Raw genomic sequence first — 13,046 nt, forward strand, 5'->3', positions numbered from 1 at the left:
GATTGTAACTTTGTTAGACTTGTTGACTGAAAAGATATTTAATTGTGAAAACACACATGACACATACACAAATTGGTACATCTCTGTAATAATAGATCATGTCAATAACCGCGTCTACAGTACTACTCTGCATTCAGCTGGTCCTCACTTTAGTGCATCCAGGGCAGCTCTACATGGTCGTCAGTATTTTTGTCATTCCCAGGCCATCAGTAGTTTGTGAAATGGTACAAAGGCACCATAACCAGGCTTGCTGCACAGAAGAGAAAGTTAAAAAAAAAAACAAACAGGAAATTAATGTCATGAGGAAGTTTCAGGGCCATTTACTCTTAAATGAATAGACTGATATAAACTTAGAGACAACAAAACAACAGGAAATGTATTCACCTGTGTTCAAAATGTAAGCTTCCCATGTGTATTATATTTCATGTACATATTACATTTCCCCGCTTGAGTTACTGCAGGAAAAACAAGACTGAAGCTGCTTCCAACCACAATTAGTCACATTTGGCAGGGCTTTAGGCAAATGAGTTCAAACTTAACATGTCAAGTTGATGCTTCACACATTAAGTGTAGGAATTTGAGCCTGTGAAGTTAACCTCAACAGGATTTGCATATTCAGCTTAGCCATAAAGTGTTAAGGAATACTGTCTGGAGGCTGTAGACTACCTAAGAATTGCAATGTGATGCAATCATTCAGAGACACTCTTATGCGCGGTTATATATTATATATCAGCCTTGCATTTAAAATTACATGGATTGGAGAAAAGTTAATGTTTATTCATTTGTAAATCTGCAATATGATTAATTCAGAATCAGAATCAGAATACTTTATTAATCCCGGGGGGAAATTCTGTATTCATAAGAAGTTTCACAATTTCAGATAAACATTTACCAGAAACTATTTAATGAAAGTTTTTACAGAGAGCAACTGGATTGTCTTCTAAAAAAAAAACCAAAAAACAAAGTGTGATCATCCTGCAATATTGATCTCAGAGGAACGTCCAGTGAACAAAAAAATATTCAAGTGTAAACTGAACTTCTGGTTGTATCAATTGTCACACACCAGAAAACAACAACTACAACAACAACAAAACCTACATGATACACACACAGTAAACACATGGGACCATTTACCATTCAAAGTAGCTGTGGCCCCTGTGGCTGCCATCATGCAACCCATGATCAGGAGTCTGCAGCTCCACCCCAAGGTGGAGATCTGCCTCCCCCTGCAGGTGGCCCAGGAAACGGACCGTCCCTGTGCTGATCCGCCCAGAGGGCAGCATGATTCTGACCCGGTGACCCAGCTGCAGGTCCATGGGGGAGTGAGGGACAAAAACTCGGTGAGGCCCCTGGGATGTCGTCCTCCATGACCTCAGACTGGAGGAAGAGAGGTCATAGGGTAATACAAGGGACATCGATTTGATCTGCTACAACGCGGTACTTCTTGAAAACATAGGTGATATCACACCATTAATATGTTTTCAATGAGCAGGTTTTTATTTATCTAAAAATGAATATTATTTTTTTACAATGACTTTGACACAACCTACAATTATTAACACTTCTGTGTGTTCATTTTGATTTAGATTTCATCACCTTTGACTACACTAACAATACTCAAATTGGTTCAAATAAGATTGAAACTTCTTGATATTATGTCAACTAAATGAGCCTAAAATTAATTGTAAAAAGGATGAGAGTGTGCTAAAAACTAATTTCAAAATGACCCAAAATGATCTGGGAGACACTTAGCTCACCACAAAGACATCAAGGTCAATTTTCATTAGATTAATTAAAAGTAGACTGAAATAATCCGGTTAGACTTTGAATCAACTAAAATTTAAAAACAAAAACAGAATGGAGATGACAAAAGTTGATGAAAACTAACAAGGAATATGGGACAAGGCTAAATTTAATAACTGCCACCAAATCTAACACTATTTTGAGGAGACAAACATTTTTAAAAATAAAGACTGCTCACCCAGCGTGTTAACAAGTAAATAGGATGAGCTTTACCTCGTGGCTGAAGAGGCAGAGGCGGGTCTTGAGCTCACTGCTGATGACAGAGATAAATGGCTGCCTGAGAAACCTCTTGATGACATATCAGACGCTCTGTCCTGGTACATCGCTCCTGAGACACTGAATGCTAATTTGACAACAAATTCTGAAGGTAATGTCTCGCTGAAAAATTGTAAATGAACTCACTGTGACTGACACTGACCTGAACACTCCTCAAATACTTCTCCATTGTCCATTCCTGACTCTCCTTGGTCATCACAGCCATCCACTTTGACGAATACTCCAACTTCAGAGGCGAGCTGGAGAACACAAGTCAGGATGTCACTGACGAAGTCGCAGAAGCCTCACACCACCCACCTTCAAACCCACCTGATTTAACAGCCTTTCCTGTTTTCTTTGCAGCTCTGCAAACCTCCTTTCCCATGATGCTCGGTCACATGCAATCCTTGTCCTGAGTGACAGTATCTCTTTCTCAGTTTTGGTCAGTCTTTTATGAAGGGCTGTGGTGCGGTCAGGGCTACCTGGTATGGCTGCAGTGATTTTATTCTCAGAACCTGATGAGCAAAGTCAAATAAGGTCACATGTCATAACTCAAGCTACAAATGTTATTGGACAATGTGGCTTAGGTTAAAAAGTCCTGGAAGTTCCCTTTAATTTAAGTCTAAGGAAGGGAAAATAGCATGAGACACAAGTCATGATATACTTCATGGACTCATTTAGATAAAATCTTGCGCAGGGCAAAAAAAAAAAAAGGAATAATGCCAATTTAGAATCACATTGTGCAAGAACATTCATTCAAATAAATAATTTTCATTTAAAAACAGGTTGTATTGGTCAGTTTTTATGATTTGATTATATGAATTACTCACCCACTGTTTGTTTCAGATTGCAGCCTGTTTCCAGTGTAATGTGTTTCCTTGGCAAGAATCTGATTGCATTGTATGGGCATACCTGCAATGCAAATAAATGCATACACCCATAAACATTAGCCCTTGTTAACTCATTTCACAATATATCAAATTCCAATTTCACAGATAATTCATTGTGCTCTCACCCAAAGGAATCTGCAGGTGCACAGTATTCCCTTGAATGTCCATGTAAATGCCGTCCACAGGATACATGTCATCATGCTGAAGCATGTTCACCTCACTCTGTGGCGTTCTGACTGGAGAATGTATGAACACATGTTTAAAGTAAGGATCTGAAATGCTAATACATCTCCCTATAGGATCCACTAATGACTGTGTACTGAACTGTGGTCTCACGATTCAACAGCTCAGGTGGAGGATTCCTAACCAAGCAGGCTGTGAGACTATGCCCAAACAAACACGCAGGAAACGTACACAGACATTTGCTGCAGAGAGAGAAACTGCACAGCTGGACACTAACCTTTGACAGAGTCTTGACAGGAGGAAATAATCTCAAATGAGGTCATAAGGGGACAGCATTTCTGTTCACTGGGGCTCTTTCCTAGTCCATGGTGAATGCTAATGTGGCGTACAAGACTCGCTGACCTGTTGCTATGCACCGCGTCTGAGTGAACAGCACTGCTGACAACTGCTGGGTACGTAAATCTTGTCTAATCCTCTTAGTCATGGAGTTACACAGTCCAGTTGCATCCAGGTTGCTTAATTTGGTCTACTGAGCCTTATCTTTAATGTGAATAAGCCTGCACATGTAGAGCAACCCTTACCCCTGCTGAGAGAAGGAGGGCAGGACTACCTGTGGTTAAGAGGTGGAAAATTGATCAACAAATGTTCGCTCCCAATATTGTGTTTTTACCGGACAGAGTTAACCCTTTCATTTGAAATGAACATGAATTGAATACTCAAGTGCATCTACCTGATTAACCACTTAATTTTCCCGAAAGGTAGACTCATGATGGACGGTTCATTCACACCTCCTCCATGTAAGGCATATATCCATCATGTCAGCATTTCTCCTGGGCTGAGCCCTGCTTCCCCTCCCTGAGTTGTGTGGTGGTTTGCCAGAATGTCTCAGAACACCTGAAAGTCCCTCATCCCCCCCGATTCCCACCAATCCGGTAACTGTCTGCTGCTTCAGGACACCACTGGTTAACAACCAGGGTCAAAAAGATACTCTTCTGCAATCACCACCTCCACATTTGAGGCTTTGAACAAACATGCATCTACTCCATGACATCAGCCCTTACCAGAACACAGGTGACGGACTACACTAAACGTCCCAGTTCCAGTGCCTGAGTCTCAAAGTCAGTGGGATTTCGGAATGTGATTTTAGTTAAATGCCTGAAATAAAACTTGTGCTTGACACTAACAGTAGATATTTTGCCCAGCAGTTGCTAACCTACGGGTCAAAAACACCAGACTACAAACATCATCAGAGCAAAAGAAGGGAGAAGCAAGTTGCAGTGACGTTAAAGTCACACATCTATGGTGCAGTTTGTTCATAGCATAACAATACACAACTGCAACAACTGCAGTTACACTTCAGAAATCATTAAAGCGGTATTCATTTATCACGATTATCCCATGAAGCCATGATGATGCAAGGCTGGCCAACAAAAACATGTCATCCCTGCATCACTCTACTGAGAAATCTTCCCAATATTTAGTCAACTCGAATCATAGTGTAGGGGATGGACATGTACAAACCATGAAAGAACCTTTCCATGAGGCATTAGTCTTTAATCTAACGAATAAGAAACTCGCCGTATGTTTGACAGAAGACAAGCACAGAGATCCAGCGGAATTCTCAAGGGATTTCGATCAACACCTTTGTATTTAATGAAATATGACAGCTGCATTTTTGTCCCCGACTGTGAATTTAACCACACAGCTCTTGCTTTGCGAGGAGAGATATTTACCTCAATTCGTGTCACGTCATTGAAACCTACAGTGGATTTGATCACTCACGTACTCTCAGAAATAGTTGTCAAACTTTGTATCCTTAATAACAATGACCTATATAAGCCAAACATAGCAGACATTTGGTGTGTTTCATGTATCTGCAATGAAACGAAAGGACTACTTTCACCTGGATTGTGCAAGTGTCTTTTGTGTCGTGCCCAAAGAATTCTGCGTTCTTTAGGCCACAAAGGGGTAATTGTAGTCTTGGTGGAGGGGGGTTCATGGTTGGTGGAGAGAGAGAGAGGGGGTCTGATTTCACATTGTGTTCAGCCGAAACCAAGAGGTTCAAAATACAATCTCGCAAACCAGGTATTCAAATATCACCTGTCTGGAAAAGATTTAATCCCCAAAGTTATTTTTGTAATTGCCGAGTGCAGGTTTTTTTTTTGTTCCCTTTCTACAAAGAAACCTGTGCCATGTTGTAATGAAATACTTTCTCTCGCAATAAAACAACACACAGGGAAGTCGTATCTATCTAGTATCTATCAAGATATTTTGACGACTGAATGTAGTATTAAAAACACTTGGCTGTTAAATTTTTCTTGTTTCATTACCGTTTAAACATTGAAATACAATCTGACATGATGCAATTTTGTGTTACAGAATTTTAATTGTTTACTGGTCTGATTTAAGTCCACCTCAAAATGCATTAAGCGTCACTTTTGACCCATAATTGCCTCTTGTGAAAATGCAAAAAAAAAAAAAAAAATTCCCCTGGAATCACAGAATTCTGGGGCAGATTGATACTATTACCGACCCACCCATATCCCAGCAGGCCTTTAGTCTCCTCCTCTCACACTCGTATAACTGTGCAGGTGAGAGTTTCCACTTATATTGCCACTACAGTGCTGTCAGCAGGAAGTGAAGGGGGAGGTGACAGGGACCAATCTGTGAGACCAAGAGAGAAAAGGAGAGGCTACAGAAAGACTCACTTCAACCACAGCTGATAAAGAAAAACGCACAGACATCCTAGCCGGTGAGTGGATTGAAATAGACAAACGCTGAGTTTAATGATAGGTTTTCCGATCGTGATTAATAATTATGACGATATGCAGTTTTATAATTTGTGCACCTGGAGTTTACCAGCGATGTAGGATGCTGATGAACTCCTGTCATTGGCAAATGACTCCGAAGGGGAATGATGTTTTGAAGGCTCAGTGGCAAAGGTCTGTCAATCTATGAAATGATAATGTATTCAGATCTTACATTGATTGATTACTAACAACTATTTAGATGAAGATGAGTGACCTTTGATTAAATATGACATGATACATCATGAATATATATGTGAAATACCACATGGTATTACATTCACAGGAGTAGTTTCTAATGAACGTTTGTTGTCTTTAATTTCTTAATATTCAAAGTGACTGATAACGTCGTTCTTTTTGCAGTTCATTTTCTTTCAGTTTAACTGATCTTGCAATAACACCTCAAAATGCATGTCGTGAGGTTACGTATCAATGCCAAAAGTAATTGTGAGTTATACAGCATGGCCATTTAGCACCTGAACACATCCTTTGGTGCAGCCTAAATACAACATTTTAGCCTTTAGGTAGCATGAATTTGCTCCTTTCCTTCTTTTCCTCGTTAAAACGCATTTTGGACGGATGCCAAAATGGCCCCTGTTGTCACTCAGTTTCCAGGGTGTAGAGCCCATCGGAGGCTATGCTGGGATCCAAGGGAGAGAGGAAAAAACAAGCGGTGCTGCTTAGTGGGTCTCCCAAGGGAACTGATGGAGGAACAAACACATTTTAATGGTGTTCACTGATAAACGCATGCAAACGGCAACACGTGACATAATTGTGTCACTACGTAAAAAATAATCCTGCGAGGGATCGCTGAGAATCCCTTATCAAGTATAAACCTACCACGGACAGCTTTTGTTCTAGGGTGTCAGTCATTTGAAGAAACTGTGGAACAAATAGGTAAATAAACAAGTTTATAATCTCAGATTTATCATGTGTCATTGTGACAAACCAAACAATTATGAGATCAGTTTCATCAGAACAATCCCAGGATTGTAAAACGAGGAGAGCACGGATGACTGAGCGCACAGCAAAAGAACTGCCCAGGTGGGTTTCAATGAATGAGCACAGCAGTAATCCACACAGCTATTAATTAACATGGGTAAACAGTTTGAACTCTACCACGCTACAATCCGCCGAGAGATTGTTTGTCATCACATATTTAATATTGTTCTGCAGGCAGTGATTTGCAATGATGCGAAACCTTGCAGACGGAAGATCCAGCAGATGTTCATTCATGTTAAGTGTGCGTTTTACTCGTCCTTCATTAGGATCTTGACAGATATTGTGTCGTTACAGGCTGGACAAACAACGCTCCTCCTCCTCCTCCTCCAACACCAACATGATAATGGCTTCCACCACTTGTATAAAAGACACAGGTATGAGTGGGTGTTTGATCATTTAAAAGCACTTTATTTGGTTTCACATTTTTACTAAAGGTACAGGAAAGAATCAGAACTTCTGTTTCAACTCTACAAATGTGCGTAGCCTCGTGTTTTGTTTTTTTTGTTTTTTTTTAAAACAAAAACACACAAGCCTTCATTAAGCAGACAAACTGTCTTAGTTATACCAAAGAAGGAAATATGGATCAGAATGACTGAAACTCTGGGACTCCCAGTGTCTCAAAAGGAAAATGTTCACGTCAACTCTCTCGTGAACAAAACAATGACACGTACAGTACGTTGGCATGGTTGCGTTGCATACGACACTCAAACTTAGAAAGCAGATGATCTGTCAGTTTTGGATACTTCTTTACCAATTATATCTTTTGAATGTGTCTCAAAGGAAACACCACTGGATACCATAACATCTGAAGCTTGAATTAAATGTAGACAGCAGTTCCTGATGGAGAACAACGCCCCAGCATCTCTGGGAGAGTGCAATCAGAATCAAAATCAGAAATCCTTTATTAATCCCCTGCTTGAAATTGTTAATTACTTAGGCTCATCAGTGTTTTGGCTTACTTGACATTATCAACATGCTCATGCCAGTTTAGCAGGTATACTATTGTTCATTTAGCAACTGGATTGGATCATTAGCATCAAATGCTAATGGTAATGACATTCATTCATAGATGAATATATCCACCAAGAGCGCTGTCGCCTCACAGCAAGAAGGTTCTGGGTTCGAGTCCCGGCTCGGGCACAGGATCTTTCTGTGTGAGTCTCCATGTTCTCCCTGTTCCTGTGTGGGTTCTCTCTGGTACTCCAGCTTCCTCCCACAGTCCAAAAACATGCAATAGGGGACGAGGCTGATTGATACTCTAAATTGACTGTAGGTGTGAATGTGAGTGTGAATGGTTGTCTGTCTCTATGTGTTGGCCCTGTGATGGACTGGCGACCTGTCCCGGGTGAACCCTGCCTCTCGCCCAAAGTCAGCTGGGATAGGCTCCAGCCCCTGCTACCCTTAACAGGAATAAGTGGAAGAAAATGGATGGATATCGACCAATTTAAAAGTGTTGACAGGATGAAATGTTATGGGACATTTCATCCTGGGGGTTACAAGAAATTTTGTACTATCCATATGACAAAAGTGCCAATCGAAGGTGTGCAAGTGCATTCAAAAGGCACAAAAATTTATATTTTCCCATTATGTCTCCCAACATACCAGGCTGCAAAGGTGTCCTGCACCTCCTCTTATTAGGACTACTTCTGCCATCAGTATTAGTGACAGGTCAAACCACCCCCACCAGTTCAGGAGACACAACAGCACCCATGTCCACCGCCCAACCAGCCACAGTCATGACCACTGGAAACACAGCAGCCTCCACCACTCAGGTCTCCACATCCACATCTGGAAGCACAGCAACCTCCACCACTCAGGTCCCCACATCCACATCTGGAAGCACAGCAAGCAGTAGCACTCAGCCCTCCACCCCCATGACCTCTGGAGCTTCAATGACATCAACCACCACGCAGTCTGTCTCTTCCACCACCTCAGGAGGTATGCCAATGACCCCGCTGCACTCCACAACCACAACCTTACTCGCAGGCACCGAAAACACCATCACCACCCAGTCCCCTACAAACACAACCCCCTCCAGAGGTTTATTATTCACTTCAAACCAGCCCCCCATGACCACCTTCAACCAACGCTGCCAGTTCTACATCATCTATCTCTCCCCCCTCTTCCAGCTCAGTCTGTGCTGCTGATTCAGTCCTACCTTTGCCTCCTCCACAGCTTTGTCAGCAACCATGACCAAGTCCAGCACCATGACTTCAGGTTCCATTTCCTCCTCCCCCTCCTCATCCATGCCCACCACCATGTCATACTCAGAAAACCGCACTGGTAAGTTTGGCGTCTACAAATAACAAGACTTACATTGATGTCACAAGATGCATTTCCATGTAAAAAGAGAACAAATATTATTATTCATCCGTGTTTTCCTTCCTCATGTCATCCGTTCTTTTGCCACAGTTGAAATGAATATCACCACAATGCCAATTGTTACCTGGATGAACATGGCAAGTCTAACATACTTGACAAATACTCTCCGTTATAACTGTCTTTTATCACACCTCGCTCTCTTCACCCTTTATAATTATCCTTTTGCTTCTCTCAAATTCAGATTTACTGTCCCACGTTCACATGTAACTACTCCGACTGCTACACAATGTACAACAGTCAAAATGCCACCAGATGCTCTGCGGAGAACTATTGTCAGGTAGGCCTGCAACTGACACAATACAAAACCTAACGAAGGCATCAAACAAATCTCATGTGTTGCCACATTGATTTAATATGCAAAACAATGTATGCATTTACATTTATTAGCATACTGAAAAAATACAGAAGATTTGCAGAAGCAACTGCACGTCTGTGAAAGTTGTATCTGAAAATACTCATAATTTCTTTATTCAAGCACCACATTTACAGCTCAGTTGTCTGAGGTGGCAAAAATACATAAATCCTTCACTTAAGTGAAAGTGCAAAAAAAGTCAAGTCATTAAACTTCTTTACTCGAGTATAAGTTAAAAAGTACAGGCTCTGAAATACTCAAATACTCAAAGTATGAAAGAATGAAAGACATGGCTAACTGATCAGTAATAATATGATAGATAGATGTCATATCAAAAATACTATTATTCAAAGAATATTAAACAATTCAAACTTTACATAAAATTTAAAAAAAAACAAACAAAAAAAAACCACTGTCTCAACTGCTCTGGTTTTAAATGTCGGCAACACAACTTGAAATACAGTGATTAACACCAGAACAGATTTCTGGAATAATTGAGCTTAAAAAGAGGAGTTTAGAATCGATGTATGTGATGGTGGATTGATGGGAACACCGAGGGATTGTCTTTTTTTATGATGTCGTCCCCTCCATTGTAGGTGACATCAGTCTTAATGCTAGGAAGACACAGAATGATGCAAAATAAAACCAATCCTGCTCAAATGCATTAAAACAATATTAAAAAACTGCTTTTGAAAATGTGCCGGGTCAAAAGTACAAATATCTGTATCAAAATGTAGTCCCATCTGTTACTTGCCACTTCTGTCAACTGCAGACACCTGATATGTTATCCTTTCATGTTTAAGCTTCTACGGGACATGGAAATGTGCTACACTGCCAGCTGCAGCGCCTCCTGCGCCGATAGCTGTGTCAACGCGTCTCAGATCAACTGCTCCATTGACTGCTGCAATTCTACTGGCTGCCTCAATGACAGTTTTGCATCCATGATGATGATGATGACAACTCCCGGTACACAGAAGCAACAAACGCCAACTTTAAATTTCCCATTTAACGTCATGTCAATACATGATAAAATACCAATCTCACAATTGTCTTCTAAACAATCATTATACAGTTCATGACAGCATGTGTACGGGCGACCATGAATAAGTGTTTTTGCTTTTCGGTTCTCGCAGTAATTCCAACTACGGCTATCACTACTCCAGTCCCCACCATGACGACCACCACCCCTGCAACACCAGCAAACGTATGGTCAAAGTTTCAGTGTGTTTAAGTGTGGTTCTATGAGTCCCGGTGTGTGCCTGTGACAGTGACCTTTGACCTTTGGCTCCCAACATTCTTTTCAGTTCATCCTTGAGTCCCTGCTGATACACGCTGCATTTGAAGGAAGTCCCTCAAAGCTTTCCTGAGATATCATTACGTGTCACCTCCGCAATCTCTTCAGTTCAGCAAGTCCAAGTGGCTTTTTGTTGCCAAATTTGAGGAAAATCAAGGATATCACGTTAATGTCACTGGCACAGGAACACAGGCACTGATGCATATGAGGAAGCAGAAGGCAACAAAGTCTCACTTTTTCATTTAACTGTGCAAGCCGGGTGCAGTATTTCACCTCCCCCTTTTGGTTTTGTTCATAGGTGAACAAATGCAGGACGGGTACATGTACGGGCGAAAAGTGCTACACTTCATTTAGCAACTCGCAAGCATGTTCCTCCTCACAGCGACACTGTCAGGTGAGAACTACCAAAACCAAACAAGACTGTCCAAGCACGTCCAGTTAACAAGACAGAATTCCTGCCATTCTTCACTATTCACTTCAATGCCCTGTTTGAAGAACGTTTCAGTCGACCTGCACTGTTCTTCCTTCCCCACTTTTCCAGTTGAAAAAGGAGAGCGTAAACTCAAACTTGCAGTGGACAGCAGGATGCACCACCAACTGCTCAGGCAAACCCCAATGCAAATCCACCACGGTGCCTCCGTGTCATCTGGAGTGCTGCAATGCCACAACAACTTCCTGCCTGTGGTTGAACGGCACGTTGAACGTCCCCTCCTTCGCCACAAGAGGTCCTCGTCTTCACACAGAATTGATTGTCTCCATCCTCAGCTTGATTGCCATCAGTTTCCTGCTGTGAGTGACTGAGGAGGGACCTGCTCATCCTCCCAGTCCCTCCAGAGGGAAAAGCTCAGCGTCGAGAGGTCAACAGTACATCATTCGCTTATCTCCTTTGTGACTGTCTTTTTGTTTGGAATTCTACAAAGCCTCAGTAAAATGCTGATTGTGGTCCTCGTTTCATTAAACATCCCAATCATTTTCTGCCTGGTTCCAGACCGATGAAAATTGAAAAGTATTTGTAGGGTAAAATAACTGTTAAGTTCACGAATCAAGACAAATGTGACAGAGGCAACTTCACCCTCACCTCATTTCACCTTTATTTCACATTGCCATATTAACCACCAAAATAATCACTGTGTACGATTCTCTCCAATGTGACATTTCAAGAGATCATCTAAGGGGTTTCAGCCGTGACGTTGCCTTTACTTGTGATTGCATTCAGCTTCTGCCTTCTTGAAAAAAAAAAAAAGAAAAGAAAAGAAAAACAGTCTGAGATTTGCAACGATTCTCCAAAAACTGTTTCTGTGCCTTCCCACTGTAAACTGATCGCAGGTGACTTGTGGAGCCCAAATATAGAAATACTTGCTGAGGTGGTTGTAAATGGTTACAAACCAACAATTTTTCTTACATTTTCATCATTTCAAGCCATTAAGAGAATAGCCAGCTATGACTACATGCACTTTATGCAACTCAAATGTCCAGCTGTTGAAGGGGGGTTGCTTAAGCATTTTAATAGAGATTTTACAAAATATTACAACTACATGTGCAATCCAGTTCTTTGTTCCGTCAAATACGTTTTGTGACTTTTTTGAGTTGGATGTTTATACTGTGTGGTTCACGAAGTCTATTTTAAGTCGTAACGGTATCACTTAATTGTTAAATCAAACCAATTTGTGATAGTTTAATGTACTATTGTACTAAATAGAATGATTGTGTCTAAAATGGGACAAATCTAATCAACTACATGTCTGTGGAGTTTTATTTTATTACATTTTTCAAAGCATATTAATGTCTCGCATGATACTAATAAAAAAAAAATCCAAAAGCATTTTTCCTTTTCTTTAATAACAGCTAATTAATTACATCCAATTAAAATCCCCCAAAATTTAAATTCTTAAATCTAAGAGAAAAAAGTATCTCAGTTACATTTATATTAATGGCCTTTACTGCTTAGTTTAGGCCAGAAATAATGCATTTCACTGTTCATTTAATACGGGCACATATCAGACACCACATATGAGATACGGTACCTGTGATGGGCCAATATCAGCCAGTTGTATCGGCTACGTTGGCATGTTGATGGG

The 13,046-nt window shown here is 40.9% G+C and overlaps 2 protein-coding genes across 6 annotated transcripts in view; one reads left to right on the forward strand and one right to left on the reverse strand.

The window, feature by feature from the left end:
* The window catches only part of LOC147253043 (uncharacterized), a 13,863-nt gene continuing 817 nt past the window's right edge, over positions 1 to 13,046 (reverse strand). The window contains exons 1-8 of one of the 4 annotated variants that reach the window (XM_086218035.1): positions 3,409 to 3,685; positions 3,074 to 3,184; positions 2,889 to 2,970; positions 2,389 to 2,573; positions 2,222 to 2,318; positions 2,017 to 2,056; positions 1,135 to 1,377; positions 1 to 250 (exon numbers count right to left, since the gene is read on the reverse strand). In XM_086218035.1, coding sequence (XP_086074161.1) covers positions 193 to 250; positions 1,135 to 1,377; positions 2,017 to 2,056; positions 2,222 to 2,318; positions 2,389 to 2,573; positions 2,889 to 2,970; positions 3,074 to 3,148 — 780 coding nt within the window. In that variant the 5' untranslated portion in view covers positions 3,149 to 3,184; positions 3,409 to 3,685 and the 3' untranslated portion in view covers positions 1 to 192. Of the gene's footprint in view, positions 251 to 1,134; positions 1,378 to 2,016; positions 2,147 to 2,221; positions 2,319 to 2,388; positions 2,574 to 2,888; positions 2,971 to 3,073; positions 3,185 to 3,408; positions 3,686 to 13,046 lie in introns of those variants that run through there. The other 3 variants (XM_086218036.1, XM_086218033.1, XM_086218034.1) reach the window with 3 other exon arrangements.
* On the forward strand, positions 5,751 to 12,695 carry LOC147253044 (uncharacterized). Of its 2 annotated transcripts, XM_086218031.1 has the most exons (10): positions 5,751 to 5,883; positions 7,235 to 7,314; positions 8,546 to 8,878; positions 9,116 to 9,223; positions 9,353 to 9,399; positions 9,504 to 9,599; positions 10,478 to 10,640; positions 10,808 to 10,878; positions 11,267 to 11,362; positions 11,510 to 12,695. In XM_086218031.1, exons 2-10 carry the CDS (start codon positions 7,278 to 7,280, stop codon positions 11,759 to 11,761), a joined length of 1,203 nt encoding a protein of 400 aa, XP_086074157.1. In that variant the 5' UTR covers positions 5,751 to 5,883; positions 7,235 to 7,277; the 3' UTR covers positions 11,762 to 12,695. The 2 variants fall into 2 exon arrangements, with proteins under 2 accessions (XP_086074157.1, XP_086074158.1); XM_086218032.1 differs by lacking the exon at positions 5,751 to 5,883 and having other exon boundaries at positions 7,228 to 7,415.

The sequence above is a fragment of the Aulostomus chinensis genome, chromosome 11, assembly GCF_037954235.1.
Source record: "Aulostomus chinensis isolate RoL2024-O1b breed Wild chromosome 11, RoL_Achi_v1.0, whole genome shotgun sequence".
NCBI lineage: Eukaryota > Metazoa > Chordata > Actinopteri > Syngnathiformes > Aulostomidae > Aulostomus > Aulostomus chinensis.